The sequence below is a fragment of the Paroedura picta genome, chromosome 4, assembly GCF_049243985.1.
Source record: "Paroedura picta isolate Pp20150507F chromosome 4, Ppicta_v3.0, whole genome shotgun sequence".
Taxonomy (NCBI): domain Eukaryota; kingdom Metazoa; phylum Chordata; class Lepidosauria; order Squamata; family Gekkonidae; genus Paroedura; species Paroedura picta.
In genome coordinates, this window is record NC_135372.1 from 25,704,052 (window position 1) to 25,728,196 (window position 24,145).

Here is a 24,145-nt window from a genome sequence, read left to right on the forward strand (position 1 = left end):
GTACTTTCAGGCAAGCTAGCGGCAGAGCTTGGATGACCTTCATATACAGGGCAAGTAGGGCTGTCAAATCAAGGTGGAGAACTTTCTGGAGATTTGGGGGCAGAGCCTGGGGAAGGCCAGGACCTCAGTGGGGGAACCTCTCAGGAGACCATAAGGAGAAGTTGACACTAAACTGGGAGGGGTAGCAAACACACCAGAAGGCAGAATCAGAATACAAGATGATCTTAACAGGCTAGAAAACTGGGCTAAAATGAATTTCAATAGTGATAAATGTAAACTTCTTCATTTAGGTAGGAAAAATCAAATGCATTGCTATAGGATGGGTGAGACTTGACTTGGCAGGAATATGTGTGAAAAGTGTCTGGGGGGTCTTAATAGACCAGACACTGAACATGAGTCAGCAGTGTGACTCGGAGGCCAAAGCTGGATGGTTAGAGCAGAGCCGCCTGAAACCCAACCCCTTCAAGATCATAGAATCATAGAATAATAGAGCTGGAAGGGACCTCCTGGGTCATCTAGTCCAACCCCCTGCACTATGCAGGACAGTCACATCCCGATCGCTCATCTACTGAAATCTGCCACCCCTTTGGCTTCACAGATGGAGCTCCTGTGGTTGAGTAGGAAAGGGGCTGGACAGGAAGCGCACCTTCTCGCCTTTGCAGGGACTCCAACTTAACATCTCACCCACAGCATGGAATTTTGGGGTGATCTGGGATGCCTCCATATTGATGGAGGCACAGATCACAGGAGTAGCTTGCACAGTGCTTTATCATCTGCGCTAGGTGAGGCTACTAGTGCCCTACCTGCCTCTGGACTGTTTAGCCACACTGATCCATGCAATAGTCACCTCTAGATTGGACTTCTGTTACTTGCTCTAAGCTTCCCTACCCTTGTCCTTGACCTGGAAACGTCAACTGATGCAGAACGCAGCTGCTAGGGTCCTCAGTGGTTCATCTTGGAAGACCCACATCTTGGCCCGGATCAAGTTCAAGGTTTTGGTTATGATCTTTAAGGCCATCTGCGGCTTGGGCACTGCCTATCTGAGGGACTGCTTGTCTGCTTATGCCCCCCACAGAGCTCTTCACTCTGCAGGTTCTAATCTGCTAGTGGTCCCTGACTCCAGAGAGGTACGCCTGGCCCTCGCCCTGGCCAGGGCCCTTTCAGTATTGGCCCCATCCTGGTGGAATGAGCTCCCAGGAGAGCTGAGGGCCCTGACAGAGCTGGCAAAGTTCTGCAGAGCCTGCAAAATGGAGATCTATTAACACAGCCTTTCTCAAGTTTTTACCATTGAGAAACCCCTGAAACATTCCTCAGGCTTTGAGAAACCCCAGAAGTGGCACAGTTGTGCAGAATATGGTTGGGAAACAGAGCTGTGGACATGCCCACCTGGAGTCCCTCCCCTCCCCACCCCCTCCAGACCCACCAATGGCCATTTTGTGAGGGCAGGGCAAGTTGACATGACTATATATGATCGTATCACCAATAAATGTTTACCGAATTTTAAAAAGATGTAAAAAATGAACTCCCACCCATTCGGGCCACCAAGAAACCCCAGGGTTTCATGTAACCCTGGCTGAGAAAGCCTGTTTTCACAAGAGATTAGTCTGATATCTTCTTAAAGAAAATTGCTTTAAGTGAATAAAACTTGACAATGAGAAACAATTATAAGTTTCTGTGGTTATAATACACCAAGCAGCACTACGTTGAATGAAAATCATTTTTGGAAAAGCTATCTGGTTAATACCACAGGTTTCCGGTCTCAGCAAAAATCGCTAGCCAGGAAGCGATATTGCTGAGCTTTGTCCCGCCCCTGGCCGTCGAGCAGCCAATGGGCGGCCGTTATCATGCTCCCGAAAAGCCCCTTTCCCTTTAAGGAAAAAAAAACACAAGTTGCAATGAATCTGCGTTGATTCGTTGCAACGAGAGACCCATCTAGCTAGCAGGTGGTGTTTGAGCTGCCGTTTCATCGTTGCCACGCTCCCCCTGAGTGAAAAAAAAAATACCACCCCGCCGGCACGGGCGCGATTTTCGGCCGAAAATAGAGTGAAAAATAAAGGGAAAATAAACCAGCAAACGGGGCTGTGTGTTGCTTGGTGACTTAAAACAGCTCTGGGGAGGGACTGCAGCCAGGGAAGCCTCGCTGGGTAAACGAAGGCTCGCCGGTGCGTTGATCTCCGCTCGCTCCGAGAAAAAAAAATGGCGATCACTTCGCCGGAAGATCAGAGGAGAGAGCCAGGGGGAGGGACTTTGCACAAACCGCAACAATGGTAACGCACAGAACTTTCCCGCTAGTGTTGCAGATTGGTTGCAAGAGTGTAGCGCTTTCCAGAGGGTGAATCCACTTTTTGGGATTTCCCTGAAAGCGCTACAACGAAGCGCTTTTTGCGGATCAGTTTCAGGAGTGTTGCAGATTGTCAACGACGTTGTGCATAACAGCAAAACAGTAGCGATTTCAATTTGCAACCATTGTGCAATTTTGAACGAGTGCGGAATGGCCCAAAGAGTCACCTTGCTAAATTAAGCCCAAGAGGTCAAGTCAAAATACACACCTGTAGCAACGGTGGTGGGAAGCTGCAGCTGCTGCTTTTCTTTGATATGTAGTAGGGGGGCCGTGAGACTGTTCACTCACTGGCAAGTAGGGATAAGGATTTGGTTTGGACCCCCTTTGGCCCTCAACACCCCTTTCCTCTTCTCTCATTCCTGACGGCGAATTGGCTTCTTACGTTTATAGATGAGAACCTGGTGAACAAACAGGACAAGCGAGGCTTCACCCCCTTGATGTGGGCCTCGGCTTTTGGAGAGATCGAAATGGTCCGCTGTCTTCTGGAACTGGTAAGGATTCTGGGGGCGGGGGGGGCTGGCCTTGGAGAGGCAGGGGCTTGATCTCAGTTGCGCACTTCTGACCCCGCCTCCTCTCTGCAGGGCGCTGACCCCCACGCCCTTGCACACCAGCGGGAGAGCGCCCTGTCGCTTGCCAGCACTGGAGGATACACCGGCATTGTTGTCCTGCTGCTGGAAAAGAACGTCGACATCAACAGCTATGACTGGGTAAACAATCTGGCTGGCCAAAGAACTATGGAGACAGTCTGGGGATGGCTAATCCTGGCCAGGGCTGGGGGGAGAGGTGTGGTGTCCCTTCCAAAGACTGACCCCTCTTGGCTCTTGAGATTGGACGAGGTCAGGCTACTCAATGCTGCCTTCTCTCCTGACCAGGTAGCTGGTGATGGGAAAGCCCGAGAGCCTGGAGAAGCCACTGCGGGTTGGAGGAGACAGTAGTGACCTTAATAGTTCAGTATAAGGCAGCTTGATACATGCAGAAGATCTGGGGATCAAACCCAGGTGTCACCAGTTGTGGGATCATAGAAACAGAGTTGGACCTTCAGGGTCATCTAGTCCAACCCCCTACAGAATTCAGGAAATTCACAGTGACCTCAATTCCATGCCCAGGTTATTCCCCCCCTCCCCCCAAAATCAGAATCCCTGGCCAGTCTGACCAGGAAGAAATTTACTTGCCTATTCTGCATGCAAGAATGGCCATAAGAGCCAAGCTCAGACACAGTCCCTTCTGCTCACCCACTCACCATCTGCCTAAGTTCACAGAATCAGCCTTTCTGTCTGATGGCTCTCTAGCCTCTGCTTAAAAACATCCAAGGAAGGAGAACCCACCACCTCCCGAGGAAGCCTGTTCCACTGAGGAACAACTCTAACTGCCAGGAACTTCTTCCGGATGTTTAGATGGAATTCTTTTGAATTAATTTCAAACCAGTGGTTCTGGTCTGACCCTCTGGGGCAACAGAAAACAACTCTGCTCCATCCTCTATGTGGCAGCCCTACAAGTATTTGAGGATGGTTATCATATCCCCTCTCAGTCGTTTTTCTCCAGGCTAAACAGACCAAGCTCCCCCACCCTTTCCTCATATGTCTTGGTCTCCAAACCCCTCACCATCTTCGTAGCCCTCCTCTGGACACACTCCAGGATAGTTAGGTGGATACAGAAATGGTTGGAAAATCATGCCCCCGAGAGTAGCTGTCAAGGGTGTTTCATCGGGTTGTGGGGAGGTGACTAGTGGAGTGCCAGAAGGTTCAGTACAGGGTCTGGTACTTTCAACATAGAAAGCCATAGAAAGGCATTTGCTGTAGGAAGTGACAGTGCTGGCCTGCAGGTTCAGGCCCCAATATCTCCAGCTAAAGGATTTAGGGGTTTCCAGTCTTAGGAAACAGCATTCTCTGTGCAGTATTATGAACAGGCCCAGCAAGCCAGAGGAGACTCTGTTTATTTAGACAGGAAACTTATCATGCTGCCTCTACAGAAACTGCTAAGGATGGCTTACAACAGGAAACATTTAGTGAAACCATGAAGTCGACCCAGCAGCCCTTAAACCAGCAGAACCAAGGGCAGAAAACAAAAAAGGCTGCCGAATCCCAGTGTAAACCAGGTGGCTTGCAGGCCGTAGGCTCCAAGCAATATTAAGGTACCAGAAAAAGATGGGTTAAAACTTCCCGCTCCCCTGGGAGCTCGGACCAGGCACTGTTCAAAGGAGTCAAAATATCGAGATAACTATTTGGTCATCTTGAACAACAGGTCTGGGGACTAAGGTGTACTAACAAAAGGGAGGGAGAGGAATGTGGAGGGAGGATAGGGAGTCATAAAACACAGCGGCAGGAAATGACCCTGGGGTGTCAAGCCAAAGCATCTGTGTTACATCAGGGCAAGACAGGTGGGTCAAAGCAATATCATTGCAGGCAATAGAACCAAATCATTGAAACAGAATAAAATCATGGCAGAAAACCTGGGGATTCTGACACTGCGTAAGGCAGCTTTGTAATGTTGATTGTCTTCAGATTTTTTGGGAGGGCCTGCTCTGCAGATCCGTAGCCCTAGCAAAATTACTCCTTTCCTTGGTATAATTGAAATTTCTTAACCAAGTGCAACACATTGTTTAAAGTGTCCTGGACCTCTCTGACCTTCTCTGTTTGTTTTCACAGAACGGCGGGACCCCACTGTTGTATGCTGTGCGGGGCAATCACGTGAAGTGCGTTGAGACGTTGCTAGGTAAATTCTCCTGGAAAGGCAGCAGCAAGAGTTTCGTCAGTGACTGGCAGTACTGTAGTGCTAAGATACCGTGCGAAAAATTGTAGGTACCTTATGTCAGAAGCTGCAATGCCACCTCTGGCCACCTCCACTGGTGGCGCTGAAGAGCAGCCTGGCAGTTTCCACTCCTATATTCTAGTACAGGGGTAGTCAAACTGCGGCCCTCCAGATGTCCATGGACTACAATTCCCAGGAGCCCATGCCAGCATTCGCCAGCGAATGCTGGCAAGGGCTCCTGGGAATTGTAGTCCATGGACATCTGGAGGGCCGCAGTTTGACTACCCCTGTTCTAGTAACATAGAAAGCCAATGTGCTGAGGTCCCATTTTCAAAATGTCCAGTGCTGGGACATTGCAAAAAATCCTTGAGACATGTTCCGAATTCTTACAAACCTTGCTTTTTTGAAAGCCCTGACCTCTACTCCTATGCACATATTTCCGGTTAGGTTTTCTGTTTGGGGTGACATTTCTCCCCTCCTTGTTCTTGATGCCAGGCATAAACAGATGTAATACCGAATCGACTGCTAGAGGGAACCAAACATCTAAGACCACCGGGGTGGCTTTTTCTACCAGCCCATGATAAAGTCCAGCTTTATATAGTTGACTCTGCCAGGAGTTTGGGGATACGGCTTGATTCTTTGCTTTCCATGGACAGAGATGTCCTTGGTGATGAAGATTGCTTTTTACCATCTTCACCGGCCCCGTCAACTTGCTCCATTTCTGGAGGACCTTGCCAAGGGTCACCTGAAGATTGTAGTGTACTCTAATGCAGCGGTCCGCAAGCTCTCGGCCACTGCGGACCGCTGCTCCGGAGTGGGGGGAGAGGGTGGTTTGGGGGCCCGCGCACACACAGCAGCCCCAGCGTATACGCGCGTGCATGGACTGCTGTGCACGTGCGTTTGCGCCAGTCCGCACACGCGCATTTGCGCCGCCAGCGGCCACAGCACCCCCTCCCGGCCGCCAGCAAATCGGCCACTAAAGCGGCCAATTAGCTTGCGGCTCGGCAAGCTTCTCTTCCCTCCCTTCCCGAAACAAGAAGCTTGCCAGGCTGCGAGCTAATCAGCCACTTTGGCAGCCGATTTGCTCGTGGCCTGGCGAGCTTCTCGCTTCGGGAGCGGGACGGAAGAAGGAGCCGCGGCCCGCGGGTTGGGGACCACTGCTCTAATGCACTCTACGCAGGGCTACCTTGGAAGATGCTTCATAAACTGTGAACGGTCCAGAAGGCAGCTGCCAGATTGCCGACAAGAGTTTCCCCATACATAGTCAGTCTTTCATGGCAAGGACATGTGAACAGGATCTTGGCATGAGGAAAATGAGAATGCAGGAAAGCCCTGCCGATGATTTGGTTGGCTGTAGGACAAAGCCTGCCTCCCAGGAATCTATAGTAATAGTTGTCAATGCAGACTCTCCCATTTCAGCCATTTTGAGTGTCTTTTTGTATGGTTTCAGCCCGAGGTGCCGATCTGACCACGGAAGCAGATTCAGGGTACACCCCCATGGACTTGGCTGTGGCTTTGGGGCACAAAAAAGGTACATCACGGGGAGGGGGGGGAGGAGTGGCCCTCTGGGGTGACAGGGCTTAAAACTCCAAACTTGTGGTCTGAGCTAGAGAACCTGAACCTGGAGACCCCACCACCACCAAAAAAAGGTGTGTGTGTCAGGGGGGGGGGGGAAGAATCGTATTTCTCCCCCCCCCCATTTCCCAAGAAAACACACCAGACATTCTGGGGTGCTTTAAAGAGGGGAAAACCTATAAGGTGTTTTCTTTTTTGGAATGAGTAAAATGCTTTTACAAGACAAAGCATGACTCAATGTGTAGAATCAAGATTCTGATGTAATGCTATTGCAGACAGGTTCCGCACATGGTGCTTTCCTGGCCCCCATCAAGTATCGTAGAGTGGGTTGGGTTAGGTGGGGCCAGAGGAGATCCAACTGGCTATACAAATTGAAAAAATGCTGCTTCCGGGGACAGCTGACCCTAAAAGTTTTTGGTTTTATTCTTTCTCATTTCTTATTCCCAGTGCATTTTTAGAAAAAAAATTACAACTCTTGTCCCCTCTCTGTGATCCAGCATGGTGTCGTGGTTAAGAGTGGTGGCTAATATGGAGAACTGGGCTTGATTCACCACTCTTCCACCACACACAGCCAGCTGGGTGATCTTTGGCCTGTCATAGTCCTGATAGGGCTATTCTCCTAGAGTCCTCTCAGCCCCATCTATCTCACGGAATGTCTGTTGTGGCAATTGTAAGCCGCTTTGACACTTCTTTAGGTAGTGAAAAGCAGGTTACAGAACCAGTCCTTGGCAGACCTTTTGTGGCTGTGACCATCACCCTGTGTCAGAAATCCAAAGCTGCCCACAGGTTTGGGGATTCTTGGTTGAAAGCATTAGATGATTACATCCTGTTAAGGCTGTAGATCAGGGGTGGCCAAACTGCTACTCTCCAAATGTCAATGGACTACAAGTCCCATGAGCCCCTGCCAGCTCATAGGAAGGTCAGCCTGTGGACATATTTGCCAAACTCTGCTGTTGATGCACCAAGTATGTTCAAGTGTTGGTTAAAAGTGACTAATTCTCATAGGTTCTAAAATGCTTGATGTCTATATGTTATTGAGGAAATAAGTGATTTGTGTTCCCAAGTTTAAGTTGGTATCCAAATACATAAACTTGGGAACATTTACTCAAATGGAAAAACAGTCTTGTGTACATGACAGTTTTAGGGGCATACAACTTTTTAAAGAGGGGGAATCTTACAATCAAGTCTGTCTTTCATTTGAGTAAATATAGTATGCTGACAGGACCCACGCTTAAGCTAACCGTAACGCGAACCTAAGAATTTACCCCAATATCAATCCATGCAGATTTACATGTACAATGTCAACAGATATTATTTTCATATCATGGTCTTCCCAAACCATGCCACAAAGTCTTCCCCGCACCTAATGATCCCAGTAAACCTCCAAACTCCCCATCCGGACCCATGATAAAGCTAATCCTGACACTAATTTGAGAAATAACCGTAATATGAATCCCCATATATTTATATGTACAACAATGTCAAAAATATTTCTACATCTCATGGTCTTTCCAAACCATGCCACAAAGTCTTCCCCACCCCTAACAATCCCAGTAAACCTCCAAACTCCCCATCCGTACCAATGATAAAGCTAATCCTGACACTAATTTGAGAAATAACCGTAATATGAATCCCCATATATTTACATGTACAACAATGTCAAAAATATTTCTACATCTCATGGTCTTTCCAAAGCATGCCACAAAGTCTTCCCCACCCCTAACAATCCCAGTAAACCTCCAAACTCCCTATCCGGACCCATGATTATGCTAATCCTAACCCCAACTGCAGAGTTTACCCCAGAATTTAGCCACCGGTTGGCCACCCCTGCTCTGTCCTGCCGATCAGCTTCTGTAAACACCATTAAGTTTTACTGTTTTGGGAGAGGAAGAAAAAGTTTTCTGTCTCAACTCTCTCCACTCTGAATAATTTTATAAGTCTCTATCGCAGGGGGTGGCCAAACTGCAACTCTCCAGATGTCCTTGCAGTACAATTCCCATGAGCCCCTTCCAGTTCATGTTATCAGAGGCTCATGGGAATTGTAGTCCATGGACATCTGGAGAGCCACAGTTTGGCCACTCCTGAGTCTATCATGTCCTCCCTGACTCTTTTCTAAATGGAAAAGGAGTCCCCAACAATCCAGCCCTCGTTTCACAAGGAAGGGCTCCAACGCCCTAATCCTCTCAGTTGTTGTCCTCAGCGTCTTTCCAACTCTGCAGCATCCTTTTTGAAAAATGATGATCAGAACCGTCTCTTGGCATGTTAGAAAATGATATCTGGCATAGTTCTGTTCAAGTTTTCCTTCTGCAAAAAACAACCCCAAAAAAGCATCAGGAATATGACTCCAACTCAGAAATACATGTATTTCAACCAATTTACATTGTGTCAGGGTACAAAAACACCCAAAGATTTTTTTTAGCAGAAAATTGTGAGCAAGGGAAACCTTTCTTAGTGAGAGAGAGAGAGCCCTTCTGGAAAACTGAGCCGAATAATTTGCAGAACATTTACCTCACCAGACAGAGGTCCCTGAGGTAGAAAAATACACCAAACAACAAGATGACTCGGGATTTTTAAAGTTATGATTAAAACAATTATGTTCTGCCTCAAATGGATGTTTTTTTCCCAAGGCTATCATAAAACACCATGACAAACATTTCTTATGAGACATTTTTTTAACCCATGAGACGTTTGGGTCGGTTTAAGGCTGCGGACCGGTAGTGGTGGGGGAAGGTGATCCGGCGGCCGCGCATGCACAGCAGGTCCACGCACGCATTTGCACAATGTGCAGCTGCAAATGCGCATATGTGGCAATTTCGCACATGCATGGCAATTCCGCGCATGTGCGTTTGCATCATGCGCAGCACTTCCGCGCATGCGCAAAATGCCACGCATGCGCGTTTGCGCCAGTGGCCCTGCTTCCCTCTCCCTCCCCCCCCCCCCCCGCCCACAAGAAGAAGCTTGCCGGGCCGCAAGCTAATCAGCCACTTTGGCGGCCAATTTGCTTGCAGCCTGGGAAGTTTCTCACTGCGGGGGTGGGGTGGGGAGAGGGAACCGCGGCCTGGTGCCAGGGCCGGGCTGCGGCCCGGTGGTTGGGGACCACTGTCCTAAAGAATTTAGATGACCCCCTGGAATATGGATTCAGGGTTCAGTAGCCAAGTCAGTGATATTATTCTATGCTCTCCCCACCCCTCCCTACTTTCTCGGCCTCCAGTCCAGCAGGTGATTGAAAATCATATTCTGAAATTATTTCGGAACCGGGAAACTGACTGAAAGATTGCCTCTCTCGATCCCAGCTTGGCACTGCGGGGAATACCCTCCCACGAAGAAGAAAGCAAGAACCAACTCATACAATTGCTGCAGTACCTAGCAGGGGAAAAGGAAGTGGTTGGAAACGCCAGCAATTCTAGCTCTGGACTGCACTGCTTGCCAGGATGATGGGGGCGTTTGGAAGCTAGTCTCATCTTTCTGTTCAGAAAACAATGAGTAGGATGTATGGTGATACTCCTCCAGAGTAAGATGATTCCTCTCCCCCAGTGCTGACAGCAATGCCATGTAGATGGGGGAACATAGACCTCCAGATCGCTCATGTAAGCAAGTCAAGCCGCAAACAGCTGGGGAAAAAAAAGAACTTGTTTCCTGTGTCGAGCCAGTCCTCTGTGTGTTTGTCTGTGGACTGTTTCCTAGTCACATTTAAAAGAAAGAAAAAACTTGTATGTATGTATTTTTTAAAAAAATCAAATGACTTCCTAATATTAAAAGGGTTCGGGGGGTTTCCAGAAAAATAGCTGCAAAGAGAACAAAACGTGCCTTTTTATTCTGGCTTGCAAATTACCGCCCTACTTGATTACCTAAGGCGACTTGGGCTTCTCCAGCCAGATGGGAAGGGGAACATCCGTAAAAAGTGTGAGAAGAGCTTGCTGGAAGCTTTTGTTGTGTGTTGTGGTTCGTTATTGTGGCCCCAGAGAACAAGCCAGCACTGGGCAGAGGGCTAATAAAGTCACTTGTGGACTTTGTGGGGTCAGTTGATCAAAATATCTTGCTTTGCATCCTTTTTCGTTAGATGGTTAGTTGGCACAGTATGCCTTCTCACCTGCGTCCAACCAATTTGGGAATGTATCATATACCTAGGCTCACATTTCCCCCTTCTTAACCAAAGGTAATATGCGATCAGAGACTTCTCTCGTTCCGTTTTGTATTCTGGGGTGTCCCGAAAATAAAAGAAAAGCGAATGAACCTTTATGTGTTTATTCTATTTTTTCAATTTCTATAGTGCCCTCCCAGCAAGCCACCTCAGGGTGGAATATTCAACATTATAATTGATAACAGTAAAATACACTGAAAACAATATTTTAATCCTGTCCTTGTGGGTTCGAAGCTTGGCTGCTGCATGAGAAAACAGTCCATTTTCCAAATGTGATCCAGCAAAGATGATCTCTCATCCTTCCCAAAAACAGCAGTTGTTTTATTGAACCGTAAAATATCTTCCTCTTAGAAAGCGAAGGTCCGGGGCCGGAGCTGTGCTGGTGGGGTTTGCAAGCCAAGAGGCATTCATTGCCTGCCTCTGCTGCAAGACCCCCAGAATTCCTTGCAGGTCTCCCATCCAAATACGAGGCAGGGCCAGCCCTGCTTAGCTTCCAAGATCTGGCTAGCTTGGGCGATCCACGTCAGGGCAAGATGTAGGTTACTTTCCTTCAAAATCCTCAAATGAAGGGGGGGGGGATGGGGACGTGTTTCCAGAAGGCTTAAAACCTCACGGCCTCTCTCAGGGCGGTGTTTTCTGAAGAGTCCTGGCAGGTAGCTTGCCTTGTGAAAATAAAGCACGGCACCCCTCTGAAGAAAGGGCAATGGACATTCCCCAACCAGCTTTTTGCATTATGGCTTTTCCCCGAGAACATCCAGGTGGTAGATAACAATCCGTCCAAAGAAATCTGTGCTGTCTTCAAAGGTGATTTTCAATTTATCCAAAAGCGACCCTGGGAGAGAAAAGCTGTACGAGGAGTAATTAAGGAGGGGAAAAAAAACCTCTTGATAGCCAGTACGGAACCCCACAGAGAGGTATATAGAGTTGAAAAGGGTAATAGAGGCCATCTAGTCCAACCCCCTGCTCAATGAAGTACCAGCCTAAAGCATCCAGGATGTATCTGTCCAGCCACTGCTTGAAGACCGCCAGTGAGAGGGAGCTCCCCACCTCCTGAGGCAGCCCCTTCCACTGCTGAACTAGACTCATAGAATCCTAGAGTGGGAAGGGGCCATGCAGGCCATCTAGTCCCACCTCCTGCTCAGTGCGGGATCAGCCTCAAGCATCCAGGATAAGGATCTGTCTAGCCACTGCTTGAAGAGTGCCAGTGAGGGGGAGCTCCCCACCTCCTTGGGCAGCCCATTCCACTGCTGAATTTGACTCAGAGTCCTAGAGTGGGAAGGGGCCATGCAGGCCATCTAGTCCCACCCCCTGCTCAGTGCGGGATCAACCTCAAGCATCCAGGATAAGGATCTGTCTAGCCACTGCTTGAACAGTGCCAGTGAGGGGGAGCTCCCCACCTCCTTGGGCAGCCCATTCCACTGCTGAATTTGACTCAGAGTCCTAGAGTGGGAAGGGGCCATGCAGGCCACCTAGTCCCACCCCCTGCTCAATGCAGGATCAGCCTCAAGCATCCAGGATAAGGATCTGTCTAGCCACTGCTTGAAGAGTGCCGGTGAGGGGGAGCTCCCCACCTCCTTAAGCAGCCCATTCCACTGCTGAATTTGACTCAGAGTCCTAGAGTGGGAAGGGGCCATGCAGGCCACCTAGTCCCACCCCCTGCTCAATGCAGGATCAACCTCAAGCATCCAGGATAAGGATCTGTCCAGCCGCTGCTTGAAGACCGCCAGTGAGGGGGAGCTCCCCACCTCCTGAGGCAGCCCATTCCCCTGCTGAACGACTCATAGAATCCTAGAGTGGGAAGGGGCCACACAGGCCATGTAGTCCCACCCCCTGCTCAGTGCGGGATCAGCCTCAAGCATCCAGGATAAGGATCTGTCTAGCCACTGCTTGAAGAGTGCCAGTGAGGGGGAGCTCCCCACCTCCTTGGGCAGCCCATTCCGCTGCTGAACTATTCTGAATTTTTTCACCTAATGATATCCTTCTCCACGTAGTTTAAACATATTACTGCAGGTCCTCTCCTCTGCTGCCACAGGAACCTTTTCCTGACCTCCGCTAAGTGACAGCCTTCAAGGGAGCCATCCTGTCCCCTCTCAACCTCCCCATCTCCAGGCTGAACGTTCCCAAGTCCCTCAGCCTTTCCTCACAGGGCTTGGTTCCCCAGGTTCTGGATCCTTCTCACTGCTCTCCTCTGAACCTTCTCAATTTTGCCCATGTCCTTTTTGAATTGAGGCTTGGCCTCTAGTAGAGGTAATAAAGACCTCCAAATACACTTTTCCCTGTAGGGAAGGCTCTCCTGGAGGAGGGTGAGAGAAGGATACACACGTTACTTTATACTCCTCTCCCTCAAGTGATTACGAAGTAATGTGTGAATTGGTTCTTAGGGGTCAGGGGATCTTGATTTGTGTTGCTGCCTTCCTGGAGAGCAATGCTTCCAGAATCTTCTAGCCCCAGCGAATCAGAAGAAGAAAGGATATTTGGAGAGAGTTTGTATCTTCAGGGTATACTTCAGCGATCTGCGCAAGTTCTCCTCCACTGCTGCAGCCTTAAGAAATTTAAAAGAGCAGAAGGGGGGGGGGGGGTTGACAGGAATGAATAGCCTACCATGGTAGTTGACTGGTACAGGAACCCTCAGTGCCCCCCACCCGGACAATCTCAAAGGGATGGCTGGGCTAGTCTGTTGTAGCCGAGCCGAGCAAAAGCCCTGTGGCATTTTAAAGGCTAACACTGATGTCATGATGAGTTTTCATGACTCACGGCCTACGAAGGAAAAAATGTGCAGGGAAATGTTACGGGCGGGGGCGGTGGTGGTGAGGCTTAGGGTGAATTTCCCTATGAGTCTTTCAAGCATAAATCCTCAACGAGGTGAAAACGGGGAACTTTCTGTTGCCAGAAGGACTTTTCTTGGAAATCTGGAAAAATCTTGTGCGGAGATTCCCAGTGCTGTTAGAATGGCTGTATCTGACCAAGAGCCTAATCCAGGCTTTCTCAACAGGGGTTTTGTGAAACCCTGGGGTTTCATTCTGTTAAAGAGCTCTCTCTGAAGCATTCTGGCCATTTCAAACAGAGCTGTTTTCGGCTGTGCAGACATTCTTACAGGGTTTTATTTAATAATTCAAAGTTGAGTGCTGTAGCACTGGGCCAAAATAGCAGCAAGACATCTCAGTGGTCCGGCTAAACACTGAAGGGCTATTTTGGCCTAGTGCTACAGCATTCCACTTTGAATTATTAAATAAAACCCTGTAAGAATGTCTGCACAGCCGAAAACAGCTGTTTGAAATTGCCAGAATGCTTCAGAGAGAGCTCTTTAACGGAATGAAATTTGCTGTATAGAACTCCCCCCCCTTCCCCAATCCTTTATTGCTTTCCTCGGAATCAGGCCAACGATAGATAATATCCAGGTTAAATTGGCAATGTGAAAGAGGCCAGACTGTTCCTAGACATGGAGGATTAAAGACCTCTACCATGGAATTCAGCTTGGACATTTCACGTCACTGGGAACACAAACAGATCTTGGCCTCTTTGCCCTTAATCACAGGAACTCCCAGACCGAGGTGCATATAACAGGAGTGGCCAAATTGTGGCTCTCCAGATGTCTATGGGCTACAATGTCCATGAGCCCCTGCCAGCGTGCTGGCAGGGGCTCATGGGCATTGTAGTCCATGGACATCTGGAGAGCCACAGTTTGGCCACCCCTGGGATACAACCTGTTGAGTTCACCAGATATTTAAAGTTACAGATCTAGTCTGTAGTACCTGCATTGCCTGTCTGGAGGAAAAGTACCCCTACTTTCCTCATATTGTGTCGAGTTACTCATACCCCTTACCATGCAGTGTGCACTTCTTGCTTGCAAATCCCCCCTGGAACTGTATCTGAACTTGGGAAACCTTGACTGAGTGTGGAAACTCCAATATCAGCCACTGGATGGAGCCCTGACACCAAGAAAAAGAAGCAAAAGGGGAAAAAAAATAACCACCTGGAAATAAATTCTAACTAAAAGAGGATTTTGAGGAGCAGCAGGGAATGGAGCAAAACTTCTCAGGCACAAGAGTCTTGCACAGAGCCCTCTTTTGGGGAACTGAGGGCTTCTGTTTGCCAATTTAAAAGTTCGGTTTCTCACGCAATCTGTACTCAAGGCAGTAATTGGATTTCAAAAGATTGTTGCCAAAAAGCACCAAGGGGGTTCCTGAGAGAGGAGAAAGTGATGTCACAGGTGGTAGCCAATAGGCACTCTCCCCAGGCAGCTTTTCCTCACTCAAAACCAAACCATGCTGAATTTTTCCCCAAGTGGTTCTTTCAAAGCTTGCACTGGGATGGAGAAAGGTATGTTTTTATCTGAAGTAATGAGGGCATTTTCAAAGTCTCTATTTTTGCTTGTTAGAGAAACTCATAAGGTAGCCTCAGGTATTATAATAAGACTGGCCTACCTGAAGACAATGTTTTAAGACTTCGGAGCTCACATAGTTGAAAAAGTCTCCCTCTCACCTGGTCAGAATTCCAGCACGTTTCCGCGTTCCCATCAAACATGTATTTCTTTCCAAATTGCTTCACCTCTCGATTGAGGACTGAACTCACCCTTGTGGATGCACAAAAAGGCTGTCTCAGTAACTGAGATACTTCTGGGGGCTATTAGGGGCAATTCCTCTAGAAGCCTAGCCCACCTTGCAGGATTGTTGTGAGTACAAAATGGGAGTGCCTTGGAGGAAAGACAGGACGCTATTACTGAAGTTTCACTGATGGATGGGGAAAGGATTTAGAATTTAGAAGAAGAAGAAGAAGAGTTGGTTCTTATATGCCGCTTTTCCCTACCTGAAAGAGGCTCAAAGTGGCTTCCCTTTCCTCTCCCCACAACAGACACCCTGTGGGGTGGGTGAGGCTGAGAGAGCCCTGATATTCCTGCTTGGTCAGAACAGTTTTATCAGTGCCATGGCGAGCCCAAGGTCACCTAGCTAGTTGCATGTGGGGGAGCGCAGAATCGAACCTGGCATGCCAGATTAGACGTCCGCACTCCTAACCACTACATGAATGAAGAAGCAGAGGCCATTCTGTTTCTACAACTGATATCCCCAACAACCATTACAACTGAGATGTAGAATGAAAATTTGCAGAATTACATCATTGATGGAAAAATTAACTCCTACAGATGACTAGCAAAAGTTCAAGAGGGTATTAAAGGAAATGGGAATGTCACACCTGAATGTTTTGATGCATAACCTTTACTCCAGACATGAGGCTACTCTTAGGACAGAATACAGATAAAGAGGTTTCAAATCAGCCAAGGTGTCAAACAAGGATATATCTTATCCCCCTACCTGTTCAATTTATATGCAGAGTGTATTATCAGAAAAACTGGATGAGATTTAGATTTATTTATTACATGTCTATACCGTCCTCCCTTGTAGCTCAGGGCAGTTTATCGTGAAAGACTCACAGTCCACAATTGCTGCAGCACAGTTGACAACAGCGAATCATAGAATCATAGAATCATAGAATCATAGAGTTGGAAGGGGCCATACAGGCCATCTTAGTCCAACCCCCTGCTCAACGCAGGATTAGCCCTAAGCATCCTAAAGCATCCTAAATATGAACTCTGAACTCAAAACTTTCAACAACTACAACATTATAACCTGTAACTATATCATTCTTGAGTGTTAATTATGCAGCACTAGTGCAACGAAGGTGGAGTGAAATTCGGTGGAAGGAGCATTAACAATCTGAGAAACGCAGATGACAATGAAACCATCATTTTTATCAATGATCTTAATGAAGGGGTAGAGGGACTACTCATTACATTTTAAGAAGACACCAAATTGGGAGGAGTAGCAAACACCCGAGAAGACAGAATTCAACTAAATCTGAATGGACAAGCAGCTTGGCCGGGGGGGCACCATCTACACAACAGCCTTGCGGGGTAGATCGAGATAGAGCATTCATCTGTCTGGAGCAGTTCCGGAGACCTCGCTGCAAAAAGGACATGGACACAGTTGAGAGGGTGCAGAGGAGAGTGATGAGGATGATTATATCTGGGCCTGGGGACCAAGCCCTAAGAGGAAAGGCTGAGGGACTTGGGAATGTTCAGCCTGGAGAAGGGGAGGTGGAGAGGAGACATGAGACAACTGTCTTTAAACATTTGATGGGTCGTCACTTGGAGGAGGGCAGGGAACGGTTCCTGGAACTACTCCTCCAAGGCACAACCTATGCTATCCTAAATACAATTCTTCTAAATAATAAAGTTAGTATTACGCAGATGTTTGACTAAGAGCTGTTTTGCCAGTCCAAATAGTTTCAAACTGTTTCGAGAATTGCCCATCCAATTAGATACCTATATGCTTGTATAGGTATGATATAGGTATCCTTTGTTTTGCTAATTCATTTACGAACCCTGGGGACTAAATTGGATTTCTAATAGCTCATGTAAGCAAGTCTAACTGCCATGATGAGATTCACAGGAAGAGGCCTAGGGACTCTCAGAGCTGCCACTGCAAAAGGAATTCAGGTATCCTAGACATTTCTCTACCAAAGCCAAAACGGATCACTTCAGGACTATTAATCGTAGTGGCCCGATTTGCAAGCCTAAAGTTATATACCCACGCACCAATTTCAGGTGGTTGCTCTTAAGGACACCTTTCCATTTTGCCTCTTTGATTGAAGGCAGCCGGAACACTCACCTGCTTACAGTCTGGGGACAAATCACAGAAGAGGCTGGCATTTTGGCAACAGGACGCTGGCACAGCCCCTCCAACGGCGAAGAAGATGGAGCCAAAGTTCTGAGAACCACTGAGCCAGAAAAGGCCTGGAACAAAAATCAAACCTCTTTAGAAACAGAACTCCTCTCAACCCAGTGCCCCTGGGTGCCGCAGCACCCACTAACACTTTTCCAGGCACCCATGTGGAAAGTGGGCAGCCAAGCCCAGCCAAGCTTTTGATTGACCAGTGGAGATTTGCTTGGCTGGGCAGATTCTTTAAAACATTGTTTTGACAGCGCTGCCACCACACCACAAGGTGTGGCAGGTGGTTAGCTGCAAGTCACTGTTTTGTGGCTATGCCCACCGTGGTGTGTCAGAATTTGAAAGGTGACCCCCAGAGGCTCAAGAAGCTTGGGGACCCCTGCATTAACATGTTCGAGTGGGCCTGGTTCCACATCCTGCAGCTGTCTGGACAAGCAGCTTGGCCGGGGGGGAGGGGCACCATCTACACAACAGCCTTGTGGGGTAGATCGAGATACAGCGTTCGTCTGTCTGGAGCAGCAGAAAAGAGCGAGATCGGCATGGTGGGACCAGAGGCAGAGCTGAACTGAGAAACCCCCGGAAAACTCCAATTTATAGACAATCATGAACAACGGATCTTCATGCCATTGGTCAGTTTCGGTTTAATTTCAGTGAAAGAACACTTGCCTAATTTTATGGCTGGGGGTCACCACAACATGAGGAATTGTATTACAGGGTCGTGGCATTAGGAAGGTTGAGAACCACTGCTTTTAAGGGAGCAAGGAAACTGCTTGAAAATTAAAATTTCTGTAAAGATAGAGAGGATAAACTCAGAACTGAAGCCATCTTTGTTCCAGATTCCACAAGAGGAGAAAATATTATTGTTCGATCATTCTGAATGGAACCTGAGATGTCGGCTGGGAAGCTACATTTAAAAACCCTGGCTCGAGAGACATGTGGCTGGACTCAACCGGGACCAGGGCCTTCTCTGTCCTGGCTGCCATCTGGTAGAATGGGCTTCTGGAAGAACTGCAGGCCTTACAGGAACTGCCTCAATCCCAAAGGGCCTGCAAAATAGAGCTCTTCCACCAGGCAATTGGTTGAGGCAATGAATTGACAGAACACCATTAAACAGGTTCTCCTCCATAATTATCTTGTATTTTAGACTAGAAGGGAGCTGTTTAATCAACAACCTAACACAGGCTTTCTCATCCCACCATGCATGGCAACAGTTCTCCTCAGGAGAGATGATCAGTATGACTTGGAGATCGCCTGGAACTTTGGGAGATCTCCAGGCACCACCAGGAGGTTGGCAATCCGAGGAAGTCATGAGAAAGCCCCTCTGTCCCTCTGACTCCTTCTCAGATTAATTAATTTATAAAATATATATGGCCTAATGGTCGCAGCAGCTGATTGGGGAGACCTGGGCCCAGTCTGCACACAACAGATCAGGGGTAATCAAACTGCGGCCCTCCAGATGTCCATGGACTACAATTCCCAGGAGCCCCTGCCAGCAAATGCTGGCAGGGGCTTCTGGGAATTGTAGTCCATGGACATCTGGAAGGCCGCAGTTTGACTACCCCGCAATAGATAATGCACTTTCAATGCACTTTAGAAGTAGATTTTCCTGTTCTGCACAGGAGAATCCAGCTGCCAAAGCACCTTGAAAGTGCATTACCCTATGTGTGCAGACTAGGCCCTGGACTCAGGTCCCGCCTCTACTGTGAACCTCATTCAGCCACCTTAGATTAGTTTCTGACGGCAGAGCAGCCTGCCTTACAAGGTTGGTGTGAGGTTATCGCAGAAGAGAAGGATGGCCAACTGGTGGCTCTCCAGATGTCCATGGACTATAATTCCCATGAGCCCGTGCCAGTGCTGTACTGGTAGAGGTGTATGGGAATTGTAGTCCATAGACCTCTGCAGAGCCACAGGTTGGCCACCCCTGCAAGGCACGATATTAAAAGTTTTAATTCTCTGCACAAGTCGGGACTGTCGCCAAGCAGCCTACTGAGATTTTGCAATAAACTTGCAAAGGGAAGGGGAGGGAGAAAAAGAAACAAATTACCTAACAGTGCCAGGAGGTGTTGCTGCGTTTAAACGACTGCATTTAAACGACCGATCTGGTGCACTTACAGATCCACACGTGTCTTTCTCCTCCGCCGCCCAGGAAGCCAAATGCCACAGGAAGAAAGGAGGAGTTTGCAATGCGCCACACGACTTCCGGTTTCCTTTTTAAAGAGGCATCAACCCAAAAAGTTTGCAAGCTAAAAATTGTTTTTTAAATGCATCTCATCTGGACCTATCCTATTCCTGGCCACCAGATGGCGCGGGTGGAGCGCCGCTAAAAGAAACAGAGAATTTCCAGAGCCAGGGAGTCGCTCTTCATGGTCTAATATTAGCCAATGGGTGCTCTTAGCCTGTTCACGGACTGAAGCCTCTTTGTGTAGGGGCAGTTTACCTTAAGATAACTGGATTGATTCAAGCGGGTGTCAGTCTGAAGCAGCAGATATCTGAGTCCAAGGGCACATTAAGATTAAAGCCGCGGTGCCTTGCCCCCCATGAATGATGGCTGTTACCTCTCTCCTCCCCCCTTTCCCTCAGTGACCCCCCTTTCCACTGGTGTGGTGGGTTCTCTGTCCCCAGTCCGGCTGCTCCCACAGCAATTGTACTCAGCTAGGTCCCTGGAAATCCTCTTTGGGTCCTGCAGATCCTTAAACCACTCTTGCACCCGTGAAATCCTGCGAAATTCAGATCTAATCAGGAAAAATACACAGACAATCCACTGCTTCCACTAAGCTACTGAAGACCTGTAATAGGTCACAAGTTTTGAAAGACAGCTAAAACCAGCAGTTCCTAGAGCTACCCAGAGTCACTTCCTGGAAGTGATGTCATGGCATGCAGGGTTAGGGTGACCAGATTTTAACATTGGTAAAGCAGGACACCATTGACCGGGGGGGGGGGGGGGGGGAGATCTTGATTAAAAATTTGGTCTATATGGAGCAACAAAAAGTTTCATAGAACGTATAGAACACTAAAATAGTAATGTAATATATATATATACATTTAATTTCAACATAAGTACAATTTGCCAGGTACCCCCAGATGTCCCTCCAAAAGTGAGACAATCTGGTCACCTTACGCAGGGGGTCCCCTTACCTCTGCCTGGTGGAAACTAGGGTTGAGCACTCCAGTGTGCTTCAGCCGCCTTGGTGAGCACCGATGCCCGAGGTGCCCAGTGCTGCGGAGGGTAGGGGGTGGTGGCAGCGGCACATTGGTGCGCTTCTGCTCTTCTCCTCCCCTCCATGCCACAGCACTGGCTGCCTTGTGCATCAGTGCTCGCCGTAGTGGCCAGAGAGTGCCAGAGCGCTCAAGCCTAGTGGAAACAATTTTTTACCATAGGGGTTTTTGCCCAAATGCCACAATGTTGCGCACAATGTGCATATTTCTCTTCCTAGGGAGTCAGACCCAGTTGTCCACATTCCGCTCATTTGTGGAAGTCACTGAACCACCAAGTCTTGTTCTCGTCTGCCCACTTTTCCAGCATGCTCAGATCTCATTGAACTCTTCCTTCTGGGTAGACCTCCCCATCGGGTGTCACCTGCAGATTTAATGAGGAGTCCCTCCACGTCCTCATCTGGGTCCTTGATAAAAATGTTGAATGTTGTTGTCTTCATTCTATCTGTTGTGTAGGCAAACAAGGAGGGCGTGCGTTCAACGGATTAGGAAGTCCCCAAAGAGCCAATCAGATGCTGGAGGAGATTCTTTGAAAAAAATCAAGAAGTTGCCATTCTAACTATGCTAAATATACCTCTCCTCCGATGCCCCCTGCAGGCTATTCTCTATATGTTCTTGATTCATGCACACTGCAGATCCTGCGTATTCCAACAGAAACAAGCCAACCCCATCAGGGCACCAGCTTGCATTACCACGCACCATGAGTCTTGTTCTCCACCTCCTCACAGTGCTATTGAAAGCCACCTTCAGCCTTCGGTGGAACAGAATCCAAGCTCCAGTTTGCTGTAGGGGTTAGGAGTGCGGACTTCTAATCTGGCGAGCCAGGTTCGATTCTGCACTCCCCCACATGCAGCCAGCTAGGTGACCTTGGGCACGCCACAGCATTGATAAAGCTATTCTGGCTGAGCAATGATATCAGGGCTCTCTCAGCCTCCCCTCCCTCACAGGGTGTCTGTTGTGGGGAGAGGAGAGGGAAGGCGACTGTAAGCCGCTTTGAGACTCCTTCGGGTAGAGAAAAGCGGCATAGAAGAACCAACTCTTCTTCTTCTTCAGTAATATCAGGGCCCTCTCAGCCTCCCTTCCTTCACAGGGTGTCTGTTGAGGGGAGAGGAAAGGGAAGGCGAACGTAAGCCACTTTGAGACTCCTTCGGGTAAAGAAAAGCGGTATATAAGAACCAACTCTCCTCCTCCTCCTCCTCCTCCTCCTCCTCCTCCTCCTCTCTTCTTCTTCTTCTTCTTCTTCTTCTTCTTCTTCTTCTTCTTCTTCTTCTTCTTCTTCTTCTCAAGTACCTGCACTTTGACTTTGCAGACCACAGACTTTGGACAACGATGGCAGGTACAATGTTTGTACATTTCCAAATTCTGCTGCTTAGGGATGCAAGATTCAGGTTTGGAAATTCCTGGATATTTGGGGGTGGGGTTTGGGGAGGGACCTCTGTGGAATATAATGCCCTAGATTCCACCCTCCAAGGCAGTTGTCTTCTCCAGGGGAATTGATCTCCGTGGTCCAAAGTTCAGTTGTAATTCTGGGAGATCTCCAGGCCTCACCTGGAGGCTGGCAACCCTGTGAATGAGCTGGGCACTCTCCAGTCAATGATACAAATCTCACCATCCCTCACTCGCCTCCCACTGCCTTCTTTCTGCCTTGCAGAATAAAGCTCTTTTTACAAAACACTTGGCTGCTATATTTGGAAACCGGGATCTATTCCAGGTTGATTGGTCCACGGGATTTCCTGCTTGAAAGGAAGGAAAGCAAAAAAGTAGGATGGAGCCTGATGGATGGATCCTGTAAAGATCTAGGAGATCTGGTACAGAGTCAAAACAGAACTAAGCAGGTGAGGGGGCAGAGCCTGACCAAATCTGGTGGGAGATGTTTTTTTTTTGTCCATAATTCAAGCTTTGACACAAATACCCAAAATAGGATTTTATTTGTTGGGCCAAAGCTCCACTGGATGTTTGGAAATGCCGTCTCTTTCTTGCCAGAGACCTAAATTACTAATTTAGGTTTCTCAAATCACTGTGCCGTCATCTTTTGTTCTCCTACCCTGAAAGAGGAGGGAATGTTTCCTACAGTTTGGGCCTCCTACCTGCCACAGTTAATGTGATAATTGGTGCCCACTGAGGTTCCTCTTCTTAACGGCTGGCTGTCCTTCAAGAAGAGAGAATGAAACCAGAAAACCAGGTGAGTTCTAGAAACTGAGGGGGAGAAAGAACAGGACAAGGTTGCCAGACTTCAAGGGGTGGCTGAGGTTCTCCCAGAATTACAGGTGGTCTCCAGGTTATGTCTGAGAATTTTCATAGAGCCAATGGGGCTCCTCAGCTAGAAGGTCAAGATGCATAGAGTAAATGTGCAATGTACAGATTGGATGAAGGCGATTGGCAAGCCTGTGAACAGCAGCAAACTGGCATTCAGCATAATAAAGGAGCTTACAAACAGATTGCAAGAACTGAATGACATCAATATAAGTCGTTGAGAAAAGCTCTCAATATCTCTGTTAAGTCCTGGGGCTTCCATTGGGTGTTGTAATAACTTGTAAATCAGCAATCTCCCATTCTGGCCTATTTCTGAAATATCCTTGCAGTAAAACATAAATAAAACACAAAAATGAACTACTTACATGATATGGCTCCAAAACATAAATAACATTATTAAAAACATAAAAACAAACTACTTAAATGATATGGCTCTAAAACTTGCAGATCTAATGCATGCAGGTGCAAAAGGTTGTTTTCTTTTTCTCTTTTATGCAAGAGTCAAAGAAATTAGCAAATTATTTTTTGCATTAGGACTGCAACACACCAGTCTTTTACCAATGTGCAGGAGTTCTTGTGCAGATCACTAAATATTCCATGGACTGTACTCTATTTTGTGCTTAAAATAGAGGGCGGGAAGGGGGGGGGCCAGTGGGCTTACGTGGAATGCCGCGGGGTGTGTGTGAAGATCAAAAGAAGGATCTTGCAGTTGTAGTGACTGGAGCATGTTTCAGTTCTAGAATTAGATGGGACAGAGCAAAATTCTGCAGCAGTCAAAGCCTGAAATCTGGGGGAATCAGCTTCTCTCTGTGCAAGGGTGGAGAAAAGCAGAGTTCTTAATTCTCTTGCATGAAGCATGGGAGGGTGACTCCTGGGCCAGTGGGCCAACCAAATCCATCACTGCCTGGCATTCATCTCCAGTTCTCTAGCCGGAAATGGGGAAATTGCCGAAGCTAATTAACTCTAAGGGGGGTGCCAACGTTCGCTCCTTGTTTGGCAGCGTCTTGGCAAAGGGAGCTGGCACCGAGGGCACATTCCGAATGCACAATGAGAGCAGGTGCCAGCTGGAAAAGCTGGCCTATCAGCTCAATGGCAGCCCAGAGGGAGTTTTGGAGTGTGTCTTTGACGACTGATCGTGGAGAACTCTCC

At 48.0% G+C, this 24,145-nt stretch overlaps 2 protein-coding genes across 7 annotated transcripts in view; one reads left to right on the forward strand and one right to left on the reverse strand.

Annotated features, from left to right (window-relative positions):
- RFXANK (regulatory factor X associated ankyrin containing protein) overlaps positions 1-10,897 on the forward strand; it is a 21,150-nt gene extending 10,253 nt beyond the window's left edge. For all 5 annotated transcript variants that reach the window (XM_077332002.1, XM_077331999.1, XM_077332000.1 and 2 more), the window contains exons 5-9: positions 2,732-2,832; positions 2,923-3,048; positions 4,987-5,053; positions 6,540-6,620; positions 9,876-10,897. In XM_077332002.1, coding sequence (XP_077188117.1) covers positions 2,732-2,832; positions 2,923-3,048; positions 4,987-5,053; positions 6,540-6,620; positions 9,876-9,934 — 434 coding nt within the window. In that variant the 3' untranslated portion in view covers positions 9,935-10,897. The remainder of the gene's footprint in view (positions 1-2,731; positions 2,833-2,922; positions 3,049-4,986; positions 5,054-6,539; positions 6,621-9,875) is intronic.
- On the reverse strand, positions 10,894-19,760 carry NR2C2AP (nuclear receptor 2C2 associated protein). Of its 2 annotated transcripts, none has more exons than XM_077332004.1 (6): positions 19,643-19,760; positions 17,471-17,595; positions 15,288-15,378; positions 14,629-14,734; positions 13,279-13,347; positions 10,894-11,652 (listed from the first exon to the last, which is right to left on the reverse strand). In XM_077332004.1, exons 2-6 carry the CDS (start codon positions 17,509-17,511, stop codon positions 11,537-11,539), a joined length of 423 nt encoding a protein of 140 aa, XP_077188119.1. In that variant the 5' UTR covers positions 17,512-17,595; positions 19,643-19,760; the 3' UTR covers positions 10,894-11,536. The 2 variants fall into 2 exon arrangements, with proteins under 2 accessions (XP_077188119.1, XP_077188118.1); XM_077332003.1 differs by having other exon boundaries at positions 19,575-19,713.
- Between the last annotated feature and the right edge of the window lie 4,385 nt (positions 19,761-24,145).